We start from the raw sequence: 16388 nt of genomic DNA on the forward strand, positions 1-16388 counted from the left end.
GTGTGCCCTCACCAGTACAAGGGACAGTCCCTGCCCTGCTCCTGCCACACCATTGCTGACCCAGGCCAGGCTGCCCTTGGCCTCCTTGGCCCCTGGGCACTGCTGCCTCGTGCCCAGCTGCTGTCACAGCCCCAGGTGCTTTAGTGCCGAGCAGGTCCCAGCCCCTCTGGCCCAGCCCGTGGCCTGTCTGGGCTGTTGTGGCCCCAGCCGGGCCTGGCTCTGGGCCTGGCTGCCCCTCACGCCATCGGCCCAGCCCACGGCTGCGGCCTGTGCAGATCCCTCTGCAGAGCCCTCCTGCCCTCAGCAGGGCAGCACTGCCACCAGCCTGCTGTGCCTGCAGCTGCCTGAGGGTGCCCTCCATCCCTGCTCCAGAGAATTGATAGAGACTGAACAGGACTGGGCCCAGCACCCAGCCCTAGGGAACACTGCTGGTCCCGGCTGCCAGCTGGATGGGATCCCCTCTCAGCCATCCAGACAGGTTTTTACCCAATGAACAGTGCACTTTTCCAAGCTATGTGCACACCATTTCTCTAGGAGAATGCTGTGGATAACTTTTCCCTCATCCACTAAGTGGGTCACCTTCTTGTAGAAGGAGATCAGGTTGGCCAAGCAGGATGTGTGTTTCCTAAGCCCCAGCTGGTCTGATTCCCGGTTGTTCTGCGTGTGCCACGTGATGGCTCTCAGGACAACCTGCTCCAGGACCTTCCTGGACGCCTGTCAGGCTGACAGGCCTGTAGCTCCCCAGATCCTCCTTCTGGCCACTTTTGCAGCTCAGTGTCACATTTGCCAACCTCCCGAGTGCACCAGTACTGCTGATAAAGGATGGAAAGGGGCTCATTGAGCATTTCCATCAGTACCTCAGTACCTTTGGGTGGACCCCTCTGGCCTGAAAACCTGTGTGTGTCTCACTGCTCAGTGACCATTTCCCTTGGACTGTGGGGGCTTCATTCTTCTCCCCATTCCTTCTTACAGCTCAGGGGACCAAGCACCCAGAATAAAACTGGCCTGACTATTAAAGACTGTGGCAAAGAAGGCATTACACAGCTCAGCCTTTTTCTCTTCCTCTGCCACCCTATATCCCCCCCACAACCAATAAAGGACAGAGATTCTCCTTAGCCCTCATTTTGTTGCTAATGTATTTATAGAACGACTTTTATTGTCATTTATGATAGTGGCCAGATTGAGTTCTAATTTTCTTCAAATTTTCACCCTGCATGACCTGATTACATTCCTATAGCTGTCCTGAGCTGCCTACCCCATCTTCCAAAGGTGAAAAGTCACCCTTTTTTTCCTGAGCTCCAGCCTGCTCAACAGCTCAGCTGTGCTCAGCCAGGCTGGTTTCCTTCCACTGGCTCATTCTTTGGCACACAGGGACAGCCTGTTCCTGTGCCTTTAAGATTTCCTTATTGAAAAATGTCCAGCCTTCCTGATTTCCTTGCCCTTCAGGATTGCCTCCCAAGGGACTCTGTCAACCAGGCTACTAATGCTCAATGTAGCAGTTCTGCTGACTCCCTCCTTACTCTCTGGGAACCAAAAACTATCATTTCATGATCCCTGTTGCCAAAACAACCTCCAGCCATCACATCACCCACAAGTCCTTCTCTGTTCACAAACAACAGGCCCACTGAGGTATATTCCCTACTTAGCTGACTAGAGAAGTAAAATCTAGGGATAAAAAGTCAATGGATATTTTCAGATAGTGAGCAGCTCTTAACTCCTCCACAAATCAAAGTAAATATCTTTGAATACTTGAATTCCTACTCCTAATTTCATCCTAATCATTTGCTTAGCACAAAAAGAATCAGGCAAAAATGGTGCTGCAAAACCAGGATGCAAAAAGGAATGTAAAATCCTTGCCTTTTTTTTTTTTTTTTTTTTTTTTTTTTTTTAAGAAAAAGACAGCTGGGAAAATCTGTCCTCCAGCAGCCTCACGGCTGTTCTACTTCCCACTTGCAGATAATAGGCTTGTAGCTAAGAAAAGCTAGAGCACAGCAATTCTCCACCCTCACCTCAGCCGTGCCACCCCTGTTCCTGTAGCTTTCTGTCACGAGCCCAAGAGCCAGGGAAACCCATCATCCCAAGAAGAGTTTCCCACTGCCAGCAGAGTATGACACAGCTAATGTTTGCCACAGTATCATGGCTTTTACACCACCAGGAGAGTGTGACAGGACTGAAATACAAAAGAGTAATTAACTCATGGAATATATACCAATACTTTCTTCAGGGAGCCAGCTGGATAAAGGTCTCTGCTGTTAGGGAACCTCATGGAGATTCTTCTTCATGAAACACTTCAGGCAACTACTGCAAACATTAGAGTTAGTGACACATTTAAAGTGAAAATGACCCTCATGTTCTGAAAAAGAACCAAAGGACACTCATTGATCAGGAGTCAGACAGTAATTAATGGCAGTCCCAGGTTTGGATCAGGACTATTAAGAGCACAGTTGAGATCTAGAGAAGTAGTAGGTTGTTTTGCTTTTTTTTTACATGAGGTGAGGATGTGAAATGTAACTTTACTCAGAGAAGATTTCTTCAGAAGCAAGATCTTCATCTTTCAAACAACTTACTTTCCTGGCCCTGTTCTCAGCTGCTCCTGTCTGCTTCCTGCCTGTCAAACCCTTCCCCTGTAACAGGCTGCAAAGCTCTGAAGGTCTGCTTAGGAAAGTTATAGGTACTCTGCTCTGTCCTTATCTCTTTAAATCTTTAAACAAGGGTAGGAGCAAGATAGTCTCTGTTCTTTTGGAGGAGATTGTCAGTGACCTCATTTGACCAAAAAACCAAAACTATGTCTCTTAATCGCTGTGTTTCTGATCTAGAGCTGAGAAAACCCCATCTTCTTCAGCAGAACGTGGACAAATCTGTCCACAGATCTGCATTGAGACATTGACTAATGAGTGACTATACTTGGATTCCATGCTGTGAATTGTGGGGTTTATCTCAGCCCTGTTTCAGCCAAAGTGTTCCTATGAACACTGAAAATGATCCCTGCTGAGAGCACCTTTCAACTCATGCAGTCATTTGAGGGAGTGACCCCTGCACAGGTCTGTAGACACATGGGAGAGGTGAAAGAGGTGGAGGTTGGGGGGGCACAGCTACAGTCCTGAGATGAAGCAGTGAGAATTGGCACCATGACCCACACATGACTTCTGACAATACGTGCAGTAAGAAGGTAGGCCAAGAACTTGTTTCTCGGCAGCTGTTGGAGAACAGCAGAGTTTGCTCCAGGGAAGAAGACTGGGGTGCCTTTCCCTGTGCAGGAACCATTTCAGTGCAAGTGCCACATTTCTAAGCAAAGACTGAGGTCCATAAATGTATCATACAATTATGTCCACTGATACTCTGAACATAAGGTGCATTCAAATAGTTGGAGAGTCAGTGCCAGACTTTTGCTTGTAACCAAAACCAGCAACACTGGTAAAAAACACTGCAACAATTTGCAACCATTTGCTGTGGCAAAAGAGATGAGTAATGGAGCAGCAGGTACATGGGCAGCTCTACTGTGCTTCTCCACAATAAGCAGAGTACACTAATGCAAAATCCAGGGATATTTTTTAGAATTGTTTCCCGTATTTTGAAATCCAGCATTTGCTTGGAAACACACAAGGCATCTTCATATACTTTTCTACAAATGAAGAGGGATGAGATAGGAAAAAAAAAAGCAAGTGGAAACCACAAAAATGAGGTAGTTGTGAAACAAACTAACTCACCTGGGAAATATGCTGAATATTTTGTTTAGTGTCTCAGCCAAATCTCTGCAGGAGAATGTTTTGTGCTGGTGCAGTTAGCTAGGTATTCACAGATAGGACAATTAAGGAGATAAGGTGCCAAGCTGAGAGTCAGAAGATTTTGTTGTAAATAACCCCTTACATAGCAGTAGGCAAGTCACCTCACTGCATGGTAGTTTCACCCATCTGTAAAACAGAGATGATAATATTTACTCCTCTTCATAGAACAGAACCTAAATAACAAAAAATGCTCTATGAGCCTAATTCAGGTTCTGCTAGCAGGGATGGAAGGACTCATGTGAATTTGATAGGCCAGAATCAAACCTTAGAAGTTTTAAGCACCTAGAAATAGTTGTTATTAGTATAATGAGACCCAGAGTCTCCAGGCAACGTTTGCCTAGTTTTTCTTTATTTGGAGTTCTCTCAAATACAAGGTCAGTTTTGGAAAAAGTGAACATTAAATGAAAACTTAAGAAACCAACCTGAAATAATGTAATTTTATTCCATCTTTAGATCTTCTTCCTAAAATTGTCCAGCATCTCAATCTGCTAGATAAAACAATAGGAACTTCTAGCTGTGGACTGATGGCATTAGTGATGTTTATGTTTTCTTTACTCCCATAACAGACTAACCACATACCTCCAGAGAATTAGTGCTGTAGCCAGTGATTTGGAACACAACTATCCTACTCAGCACTTACTTGTATACACAGCAATACATGCAGTGTTCTGTGCTGGCAATTTCTCTGCTTCCTAAATGTTCACCCAAATTGTCATTGTGGATTAGCATGGCTATCCAGAATGTGATCCCTAAGGCATGGCCCATGACTGTAATGTTCAAAGGACATTAATAGGATAGTTCAGTAATTTGCCCACATCTCCAGCTGCTCTGTTCTCTTTATCTTGAATGGAAATAAAATAAAAAGGTTGTGGATTTTTAACAAGCATAGAGGAAAAATCATCAGTGCTAAGAGACCCTGAAGGGGCTGTAAGAGCAAGTTCCAGCTCAAGCTACTAGAAATTTATAATGCAATTTAAGAAATTAATTTGAAGAAGGTCAATTTTGTTGCCATTCAAGCACAACAGAGCCTGCAACTGCTTCCAAAAGAATCAGTGGCTGTTACCAGTGAGCAGCCTGACCCACAATGACTCTGCTCAGAGATGTTTTGAGCTCCTGAGACAGACCAATTCGCCCTCCACCACCACCAATTTCATTTGCAAACCTGGGCTCAGGAGCAGCCGTGGGTGTCTCAGAGATTTCAATGCAGAGCTCTGCTGATTCAGCTGCCTCCCTCATTTCAGGATCAGAGCCACCAGCTTGTAGCAGTAGAGGCTTATGAAGCAGCCCAGTTCTTTGCTCCTCCCCAGGAGCACTGCATCTCTCCCCAAACACAGTTAAGTGATTTTTAAATACACGGCTCAGTACCTGCAGTGTCACGGTTTCTATGGCAGCCGTGCCAGGTTTTTGTTCAGAGTGGCATTAAATAGCAGTGAATATTATGAACAGAAAGGAATTGCAACTCAGTGAAACCCTAAAACTGTAGAATCCTATTGAAATTAGTGTCCACGAGTATGAAAATGCCCCTATAGCTTTTGCCACATTTTTAAATGTGTTGAGAGATCTATTTACTTCATTGCTTAGAGAACAGAACAAAACATTACTACATCCCTCTTGGGGGAAATAATTGGCTGGCTCTGCACAGAGAAAAATGGAGGCAGAGGTGAGATGTGCAGCAAGGACTATTCATGTTGTGACAAATCAGTGACATATAAACAGAAGGAAAAAATAAAGGCCTAGAATGCAATTACTGGTGCATGATAGATGCATTATATGTGTCATGTATGTGTGTGTGTGTGTGTGTGTGTGTGTGTGTTTGCAAAGTAACAAACATAACTTGAAAACGCTTCTGCCTTCTACTCATCTGTTCTCCATCAGAGGATCAAAATCATACCTCTAAACCCTACCTAACTGTATTTTTTTTCTTTGGGCTTGTTTTATTAGTTGGCTTCAAAATAATTGCAAAATAAATGACAATATTATACAGCATTTAGAACAAGCTAGTACATGAATGTAGAAGGGGAACTGAAATTAAGTCTATCCATTGAGTTTCTTTCCTTAAAGACTTGCAGGATCACCCATTGCCTTACAGTGTCTAGGTAATAAGCATTGTGCAACCGAGGTGTAGGATGCTGCCAGTGCCACTCAGTAAACATATCTCAGCATTTGTGGAGCTTCAGAAAGCACATTCTGACTGTTTTTCCTTCCCTTTAACCAAAATACTCATATTGAGCTGTGCCATATTTCGAGTATATTCTCAATAGCCTAATTTGCACTTTAAAACCCTAAAAAAAATTCCTACACTAAATAGCACTTTAAATTGTGTTATAACTGTAAAAATCAGTCACACAGAGAAAACATGATTCTCAGTCTATCCTCATGGGAATGTGTGGAGCAAAATGGGCAAATCTGACAACCTATTTTCATTATTTACAGCCAAGAGTAAATTTTACTCTACCTCGTTTCCAAATTAATGGCCTGCTGTAGTGTTTTGTGTACGTAGTGTCCTGTGCTGGCATTGCAAATACTGTATGTGTTCCAGAGGAGAACATCAGAAAATGGATTGGTTTTCTTTAAATCCACGTTCTGCTGTCGTATTTCCATACGTAATGTACTCTGTGTGTCTAAAACGTGTGCAGCCATTCTGCATGACTGATGCTGGAAATGCTATAAAACCATCTGGGTAAATTTTGGGGAGGGGAAGAGCAGGAATTTCCCCCTCAGTAACACCGCACACGGGTGCAAACCAGCACAAACAGAATATACTCAAATAGTAAACCACAACTCTCAGTCCACTGCCTCTCCAGAGCTCTGAGCGACAGTAGGCTCCACGACCAGCAGGTCATCCATGCACCATCCGATGCCATGCGAAAACATACTCTGATTTCTAACCGCAGTCTTCTGCTCGCAGGACTAGGAACCACTGCACGCCCCTTTCTGAAAGGGCCCCTCAGTGCGGACCTACAGGTGGCTGCTGTCACACCTAACGGGATCACCTTTTGTTTCTCCTCCCACTTAACAGACTTTATTTTATTTTGGTGCAGTGCACACGAACGCAGTGTCTAGGACAGATGTGCTACCTTTTAGAGTGTCGCTATAGAAGTCTTTAGCTGTGAACCCTTAATTTGCAGCTGGAACTCTAATAAACAGTGCATAGTGTTTCAATAGCCTTCTGCTTATATGTTTGAAGATTCGAAACTGAATGGTGAGGTGGCCAAGGCGGCGCTGGCAAACGAAGACTGTCCCCACATAGACCAGGCTATTACGCCTGATGAGGGCCTGCCCTTTACCCGCTCTGGCACTCGGGAGAGATATGGACCCTGCTTCCTCTTATCAACCGGGGAATATCCCTGCCCGCCTGATGGAGGAATAAGAAAGGGTATGTAGCTGGGGCCCTGCGACCACGTAGCTAGCAACCGGTTTAAGTAACGAAGGGAAAGTCAGCTTAGCTGTAGCACGCGATAGTGCGCTTGCTGTAGAGATGCACGTTTGGGCTGGAAACCACCACCTGATGTCTGCATTTGGAGTTCCTAACCTATTTCTTTCAGAAAGAAAAGCCTGAGGAGCTGTAACTACCCCGTGCAGCTATGCTAGGGAGTTGAGTCTTCCACTTCAGCTGGTGCAGAAAGCTTTAGTGGAGGATGTCCTTAAATTAGCCCATCCTCTAAAGAGAGGCCAATTAATGTATCATAGCAATGAAGGTTTGCCACTTGGAAAGCTCACAGAGCTTACCAGACTCTGAAGAGCACAGATTTGGAGGTGGCAGACAGAAGAGATAAAACACAAAAGCAAAACATACTCAATAAAATGTGAAATGATTATTTAGTGCCCTTAACAGAGTACTAAAATAAAATATTTGGATATTCATAGCTGGTTAACTCAATAGAGGAAGAAAAGCATGAACATCTGTTGGCACAGGTGTCTTAAAATTAGAAAATAAACCATCTAAAATCTTTTCATAAATAAATCATTATTAGTTTCCCAGACTTCTGACAGGTACGAATCTCTCAGAAGTAACTGCATTTTAGTTTGCTAATGGTCAGAACAATCTATTCAGCAACAGAAGCAAAATCACATTAAAAAACCTTCCCTTCTTAATAGAGACTGTTTTTGCTTAAATAATTTAATGTGAGGCAACCATACAAACCTAAAATTAGAGCTACATCTATATGCATCAAAGTTGATAAGGAATGGGATTATTGGAAAAGAACTCACTCTTCAAATCAGTGTTTACCACTGATGTACTGTATATAGTATAAGATAGATTCAATATTTTAAAACTGCAAAGATTGTATGACATAACCATACCCTGAGTATGGAGTATAGAATTCCCATGTGCCATTGTATGATGGGCAATAGTTATAGTAAATGCCAGTTATAGATAGTGTATGTATTTATAAGTCTAAAGCTTATCATCAACAAAGATACAGTAGGACCACAAAACTTTCATATGAAAGTATATCCTCTAAAATTTACCTTTGTAGCAAAGCATTTTACTTGATTCTGTATTGGATAAGCATTGGCCGTGTTCATTCAGCCTGGGCGAGTTCAGGTGGTTCCAGTGGATCAGGGGAACACTCCAAATGGCACATCCTTTGGGATGGGGAATGTATGGTTTTCACGATGCACTGCAACCTCCTCTCGTTCCTGAATGAAACAGAGGCTGGTTGGCTAAAGAGTAATATACGTCAGCATATTGTTGGCCTGTTTGAAACATGTTGAGAGCATCTTAATTGTTGTTCCAACAGAATTTCATCCATAGTTTGTGCAACTCTCTGTACACTTGCTGAGCTGTTTACGTGCATGCCTGAAAAAGAAAGGGGGGAGGGAAGGGAGGGAAACTGAATGCATGCAATTTTGTTTTCTTTCTTTTTCTTTTCTTTTTCTTTTTTTTTTTTTTTTTTTTTTTTTTTTTTATGCTGAGAACAAAGGAGTAGTATCTCTATAGCAACACATTCAATTCTGTGGATTTTGCTTGTCCCCCCTCCTGCCCCACAAAGATACCACAAACCTTAATTTTGCCTGTGGTCACAATGCATGAAGTGGAAGGGAGAGGTATGTGTGAGTGTATGACAGAGACGTAGAAAATCCCTCCCACTGACTCTTTTTTTTTTTAGGGTACAACCATGTTGCTGCCTGTAGGATCAATTACATAGCCTGACCATCTTGAGAAATGATGATTTTTTAAAACATGTATATATTTTAAACTTTTTTCTGTATTTCAACGGCCTTCTGAGTCATGTTGCAAGCGATACTACTCTCGGCATGTCCGTGCATGCAGATGCTATTGAACTGGCTACAATGTTGACCTCATTCTTAGTCCATTCTGTCATTGATCCAATGCTGTACTCTGCATTTTTCTTTTAAATGAAGGTTACGAAATGTCACGGAGCCTTAACAGCATAGCTGGCATAAGTGGAAAAGCGATAGGATTATCCTCAGTGTCTGCGCCCTACAGCTCTCCTAGCCCAGTGAGACGTTCTTGGTCTCCCATCCCATCTATTTTGTAGCATGGATCAGTAGCAGAGAATGGTCTAAAAAGCTTTATTTCAATTAGCCTATGCGATGTTGCATATAGTCCAGGTGACTAAGTCTGAAGATGCAATGTCTCACAGTAGCACCCGCTGCAAACGGTGTTACTTCTGATGCTGAGGTGACAACACTCCTAAATAGCACTCAGATGACAATAGGCAGGCATTGGCGTAGTACTGGTGGGCCATACGTGCTGCATGGTATCAGTACATAGGATGAAGGGTAGATGCACCAGATGGCTTCCTTCCTGGTGCATCCTGCTGGCATATGCTTATTGTGGCTAATGGTGGATCTACTGGCTCTGTGTGGAATGGGTTAGGCGTTTAGTCGATGCTGAAACATGCCAACGATGGAAGATTTTGCTTTTCTCAGGATATTTTTGAGCCATAGGAACCCTGCAGGAGTTTGAGCAAACAAGCACAGTAGGATGAAACTTTGCATGGGCACCTATTTTAAGCTGAAAGCAATACTCAGACACACTGTAGAGAGGTCTCAGTCTGGCTGACTGCATGGGAAAAAAAAACCCTGTTGAAGAAGAATATGGCTGCCTCTGCATGTAGCTATTTCACCTTTTCCTCCTTCCTTTAACACTAAGATGCCGAGCTTGATGTGAAAAGCGCAGGGAAGAAGCTCAAGTACTGATTGTATTCTTTACATGCAGATCTTTGCAAAGAAAGTCCAGTCATTGCTAAATATATGCCAACAGAGGCAGTCAGAGTGACCTGACAAGGCAAGATGGAGATGAACATTGATGGCTAATAAACATCTCTGTGGAACTGTGCAGGCATAGAAGACCTTCTCATTTGGACAAAGTTAACTCGCTCCATGCAGGTTTTATGGATGATTCTTCGTGGTTCTGGAGTTGTACTAGAGATGCAGGCTTTTTCTACGGCCAAAATGTAACAAAACTGTAGAAGATCTTTTTTTTTTTAATCTATTTTTTTGTTCCATAGCATGACTTGCATGAAGACAAAAATGAAAATGAAAAAAAAACAAACAAAAAAAAAAAAAAACAAAAAACAAAAAACAAAACAACAAAACACACACACGAGAAACACTGCAAATGTATGATTAAGGAGAAAAAAGAAAAAAAAAAGGCAAAGTTATATATTTTCTTTCAAAGCTCTTTACTTTTACATACATTGTTGTAGCCAAAATGTAAAACATTATAAAACTGTACATTTCTTTGCTATGGATCGCTTCTTTTTGTATACAAGATACAGAGTAATGGTTTTAAAAAGTGCAATCAGGCAGTCATCGGTCATATTGACCACGCCTTCACAGTTCATCACACCGACATGGAAATCAAGAACTTTTAATCCAACTAGAAGTGTATAAAAATAAGAAAAACTTTTTCCTGTCTGTTTTTGTTGGCATGCTTGTGACACATGGGACCTTCCTTCGGACCTGACAGTAACAGCTGGTTAATTTTCCAGCTCTGGTTATGTTGTATTTTATTGATGTATAGATCCAACGTAAAGACCCTTCATAAATTGTTCATATTAAGTAATCAGTATGAATTTTAAACAAAAGAGGTGTTATTTTAAAACTGGGACTTATAGTACAAAATCAGGAAAATACTCAAGTATAAATGGTCTCAAAGTTTAAGAAACAAGACAACAGCATTGTATGCAATTTAGTACTGAGTAAAATGCATGCACAATGTTATGCAAAACAATTCTAGCATGAAAATAAATTTTGTATCATGGTTTCAGTGCCTGCTGTATAGTGTAAAGGGGAATCCTTTTCTGAAGCAATCAGGGGTTTCCAGAGACTTGCTTCTAAAATCTTGAATAAATACAGTGTTCTCAACAGAAATGTAGGAGAAAAGCTTGGTATTGCTTTGGTTCTACAATGCTAATTTTGGTTAGTAGATAATAAATGAAGCCTGCAAACACTTGATACAACCAATGTCTAAAGAATTCACACCATTAGTAATTTTACAAGGGAAGATTAAAAACCCCTATAATGATCTAGGTATCTTCCTTTTCCCTCCTCAACAATAATAAATGTTTGTCTTTTTAGCTGATTAAATGAATTCAGTTTTTCTTACTTCTTTGGGCCCCGTCCTTCACTTGTTCTTCTCTGAGCCACAGCAGTCCACCTGATACGAAACTGAAGGAAATCCAGGTGTCTGAGTTGCACTTGGTTTGCCACACAAAACATGCACCAGTAAGAACTGAGAAACACAATGGGATTAAGTTTCATTTTAGATGCTACAAATGACAACTATGAACTAAGTTGCCAAGAGCATTCTAGCTGCCTGAGCATTTTTGGTAAAGTACTTCTGTAAAAGAAGGATACACACCTTTTTCATCACGTGAGGAACTTCAAAAGAGTTGGCAGTCTTCTAGGCAAGCTACAGCATCTGCAACTGCTGATGGGAATGGAAAGGTAAAGGAATAGTATCCCTACAGTCTGGAGGAAGTAGAGATTAAACCAAAAAAACCCAGAAGAAAGACTCATGGCTCTGGTAAGTGCTAAATTTATACACAAAAATCCCCAACTGCAGCTGGATCTGGTCGTCACAAAACTCTACTCCAAAAGAAAAACAAGGAAGACCTCAAGCTGTGTTTTAGGAATAGGGAAAAGGCTGATAATCTGAATTTGTACATAATTAGAGAACTCCTTTGTAGTCCTTGATACAGCATCATGTACTTGATTTCTGCTTTAGTTTCTCCCAAGAACTATTTTTCTCACACTGTTTCTATGCCGTCATTCTCAGAAGACAAATTTCTTACCTCCAGAGGTAAGATCCAGATTCATCCAGGATTTGCTTAATTAACAACTTTTCCTCTTACAATGTATTAAGAATCCAGAAATAGATTTATCTGCCCCATTTTTTATTTAACACTGACTCAAAGGCCTAGTGCTAATTCTCCATTACCATAAGGAATAGCAACAATTCAGCTCTGTAAATCCCATGTAGGTCTTCACCTTCCACTGCACTTTGCATATATCTGATCCTTGGAGAACAAACTGGGTAAAACTGTCTTTCTGTGCTACTTTTTTATATTCCCCACTCTCATTTTCATTTAGGTTCCCCTCTCTGCTCATTCTGATTTGAGGTAACCATGTCTTCTGGGTGACTTCTATAAACCCTTCAGAAACAGAACCCTGCTTTCCATCCACTGCCCTTCAGGAGATGCTCTAAAGCTTAAGATCTGTTTGACCCCAGAGTTCCCCTTGCACAGCAGTGGCAGCTCTGACAACACAAGGGAGATAGGAAAACAAGAGAAGTGGAAAATCTCAGAAGCTGTTGCATTGAATCCTACAAGAAATTTACCACATCCTCCCAGCTGCCTTGCAGTTAAGGAGCTTTTGCTCAGGCATTATGATTAAAACATTAATTCCTTCAAGCCTGCCCCCTCTCCCTACAGGAGGTACATATCTTATTAGAGCATTAAAACTATACATGTGGGTAGATTCTGACTTCAGGCTTCAGAAACGCCACCAGCTACTTCTGAGTTCACACCACTGCAAGTAAGAGCAGAAGTTGGTTTTGCAGTTCTGCCTGTTTCCTGCTGGAAATGAATATCTGTGTTTCCTCCTCTGTAAACTCAGTTTTCAGGAGTGAGTTCCCACCTCTAAGACCCAGTGCTGTTCCTTCATCTGAACCCATTGGCAATCAGTGGCTTTTTACTTGCTAACATTTAAAGCACATCTCAAGCACACCTCCTACACATATAGCCTTTCCTCTGACTGCATGAAGGTACTCGTTTTCTCTGGACCAACCTGATGGGTCTCCACAATGGCAATTTCACACAGAAGGAATTTCTGAGAAGAGGTTTCTGCTTTCTCACTCCAACAGAAATAAAAAAAAAGAAACCCTAGCTAAAACCGCTGTGATAACAGTCAAGCGCAGCAGTCATTAATCTGCATAAAGTGATTTTTCTTGTAAATTGCCTCCTCTTGCCTTAAAGTTTCAGGGCCAAAAAGAAAATACATCACTGAAACTAATGTCTGCTAGGACAAATGAGCCAACTGAAATACAAAAGAGAGCAAGCAGGGCTAAGGCAAGAGCATTCAAAAAGGAACTGAGCACAGAGCTGCTTACAAAAAAGATATCCTGAAGATATTACCCTGCCAGTTTGCATATCCCTTTCAAAGGTTCAAAACAAGGCAGCCTACTTCTCTGCTTTCCATATATATCCTGGAAGGAACTTAGCCTCTGAGCTCACACACAAACTACCTTCACTTCATGAAAACATGCTTAAATTATGCAGGCTATTTTTAAGTCACTCACTTACTTGAGTTTGAGCATAAAATACCTGTCTGTTCAGGACTCCCAAAGCCTCTGCATTCATCTAGGACTACCAGTGCACAACTTTTCTCCTAGGGAAATACAAATGTTCATTTGCAATCAAGAACAGTACTTGCATTCAAATTGACCTAAATGTTAAAAAACAGGTCCAGAACTGCATCTCTTGACTCTATCTAACAAAGCAAATGCTATAACAAGATATCTTCCCTGTCTCAGCCTGGCAAAGCCAGGTTTTCAACTCTCAGCATTCACTTGCATATTTAAAAAACTTCATGCAAATGCATAGGTCCAAACATCTCCAGGTACCAAACATTAAAAGCTTGTGCTCCAAGGCTTCCCTCGGCTTTCCTGCTGCCCAAGCTAGAGATTCTTTGGGCAGCAAAAGGCAAAATGTTGGATTTGTGTTAGCTCAGCTGTCACTGTGAGGTACCTGCAGTGGCTCTGGACTCCAAGGGCTTGGCAGGGATGACACAGCTTGTGCAGAGGCTGCTGACTGTGAGTCACAGCTGCACAAGAGCAGGCAAGGCTCAAGCCCAGGGAAAGCAGCTCCGGAGGGGCCACGCTTTGCTGGGGTGGTGTCACTGCAAGTGGGTGACTGGAGAAAAGGCAGCTCAGGAGGTGGGAAATGAGAAGGGCACAGGATGAGTTGGGAAAATGGGTTATGCAAGCAGGAGCAATGGAAACAGCAATCAGCAGTGAGTGGGAAAGAAGAGCAAGGAGAGAGGGAAAGAGTGGTAGTGAGATTTACCCAAAATAATCATCAAGAGCCACTAGCCTACAAGGTAGAGCCTTGGCCTGGGACTCAGGAAATGAGAATTTTATTCTTCACTGCCCTGTGGACATGCTGGGTTACCTTGGTTGGGGCCAATTTAATTTTTTGTGCCTCAGCTTCTTTTTCTGTGAATCCTCTTTTTAAAGTGTTCTGATGTCAAAAGAGGGAAAGCCATATTTAAGAAGGAATAGTTATTATAATCTATCTACTCAGAATTAAGGCACCAGAAGGAGAGAAGTGTCTCTTCATTATTTAAAAGATGCCATATTTCCTTGTCTGCAGAAGAACACAATGCCCCTGCAGGAATCCCTTTTCTTTTGTACTTTAAAGCAGAGGATTATTATGGAAAATGATTAAGCACCCACACAGTTAAAATGACAGAGCATTTTCATTACTGATTGGCAACTCCTCTGCTGCCCTAATTTAGGTACCACATGTCTTCATGCATTCAAATCAGTAAAAACAAAACAAAAGCTAAACTCACTTGACATTTGCAGCCAAAAACTAAAGTCATGTCAGAACATTAAAAATCTCTCAGTTTTTGGCCTCGCTTCTAAATACAAAAAAAAATGGTAAAAACACATTCTGCTAGCAAACTGTGCATATACACTTAAAAGAACTATGGTGACCATGGAGTACTGGCACAATGTTGAATTGAAATTCTGCAACTCCACTTACAAAGTCTGGACCAAGACCTGAAGACACAACTCCTCCTCAAGTAGTATCCAGATAATCAGATGGTCTACAGGCAAAGCAGCCTGGAAACAGATGAGGAAGTTGGAAATGAACTGAGAGAGAGGCTAGCCAACACAGGAATTGGACTTACACTCCACCCCCTACCAACCTGCAAAGGTGCATCTGGAAATGAGATGAAATCCAACATGTCGCAAAATAAAAATGCCAGAGAAAATTTTGCAAAATAAATGTTACCCTTGCATTTTCTCATCCTTCAGTCAGCTTTAATTCAGGAACAACTATTTTGTTGTTCTTGTTTCCAATCAAGAATGTGAAGAATGTGTTCTCCCAATACTCTAAATTTATGCTTCCTCACTCTCCCACAAGGAAACACGTGGTTCATCCAGGCCATGATTCAAACACAGAGACTATTTTCACGGCTGAATATTTTCAGTCACATACTCTATTTCGATGTTTCACAGAGACACTGATGAGCAAAAACTGCTGCTGCATTAAAAACAGGTGAATGCTGAGACAACAGACTGATGAACCTGAATGAAATGGACAAATAGATCAAGAATGTGCCTGGCTTCAGTCCTTTAACATCTAAATGGGTTACAAAATAACAATGGCCTTACACATGCAGCTCCTCCAACCTAACTTCAAAGGCACATACGGCACAGACCTGCATCTTCAGTTATATTCCCCCAGTAGAAGGCCACTTCCACAAAAGCAAAGCACTTAAATTCAAGGCGATTATTCTTTCTAACACAGAGCAAAACATGCAAGATCAGCACTTACTGGGAAATAAGACCTGCACAAAAGCTAAAGGAAAAGAACAAAGCCTGTACTACCTCTTTTTTGCACCTGTATCAAAATACTGGTATGTAAAAAGTTAGAGTGGCCAATTATTTTTATGTTGGCTGGAGCTGTCAGCAAATTCCATGTAAGCACCACTTTTCTACTGTGCACATTTTGAACCACAATCAAAACCACACAAGATGATTCTCTACCCCAGGCTGTACCCATTCCAGGCCTTTGGAATTTTCAGCTAGTAGTAAATGGCATAAGAAAGACTCAAATAATGATTAAAAATTCTGGAGTCCTTTTCAAGAAAATACCTAGCTAAAAGAAAAAGCCCAAGACTTACCATGTACCATAAAAATATCAGAATTGCTCAGAGTGACCAAGATCTGTCATCGTCCTTATTTCTAACACAGAGAAAAAGAAACTGGAAGTCCCAAAATTACTTAAGTCTTGTTTAAATCAGATCTAGAGTTCATGGAACCAAATGGGAAAAATAGTAAGTATTTGGTTAAATGCTGGACTAGCTCAGAGGCCTGATCAAAATATTTCTGAGTCT

General features: G+C 41.8%; 1 protein-coding gene across 3 annotated transcripts in view; it reads left to right on the forward strand.

Annotated features, from left to right (window-relative positions):
* The window catches only part of KCNC1 (potassium voltage-gated channel subfamily C member 1), a 121009-nt gene that overhangs the window by 94129 nt on the left and 10492 nt on the right, over positions 1–16388 (forward strand). The window contains exons 3-4 of one of the 3 annotated variants that reach the window (XM_056493480.1): positions 6973–7161; positions 9156–12489. In XM_056493480.1, the coding sequence (XP_056349455.1) occupies positions 6973–7161; positions 9156–9292 (326 nt within the window). In that variant the 3' untranslated portion in view covers positions 9293–12489. Of the gene's footprint in view, positions 1–6972; positions 7162–9155; positions 12490–16388 lie in introns of those variants that run through there. The other 2 variants (XM_056493482.1, XM_056493483.1) reach the window with 2 other exon arrangements.

Source organism: Oenanthe melanoleuca, chromosome 5 (assembly GCF_029582105.1).
Source record: "Oenanthe melanoleuca isolate GR-GAL-2019-014 chromosome 5, OMel1.0, whole genome shotgun sequence".
Taxonomy (NCBI): domain Eukaryota; kingdom Metazoa; phylum Chordata; class Aves; order Passeriformes; family Muscicapidae; genus Oenanthe; species Oenanthe melanoleuca.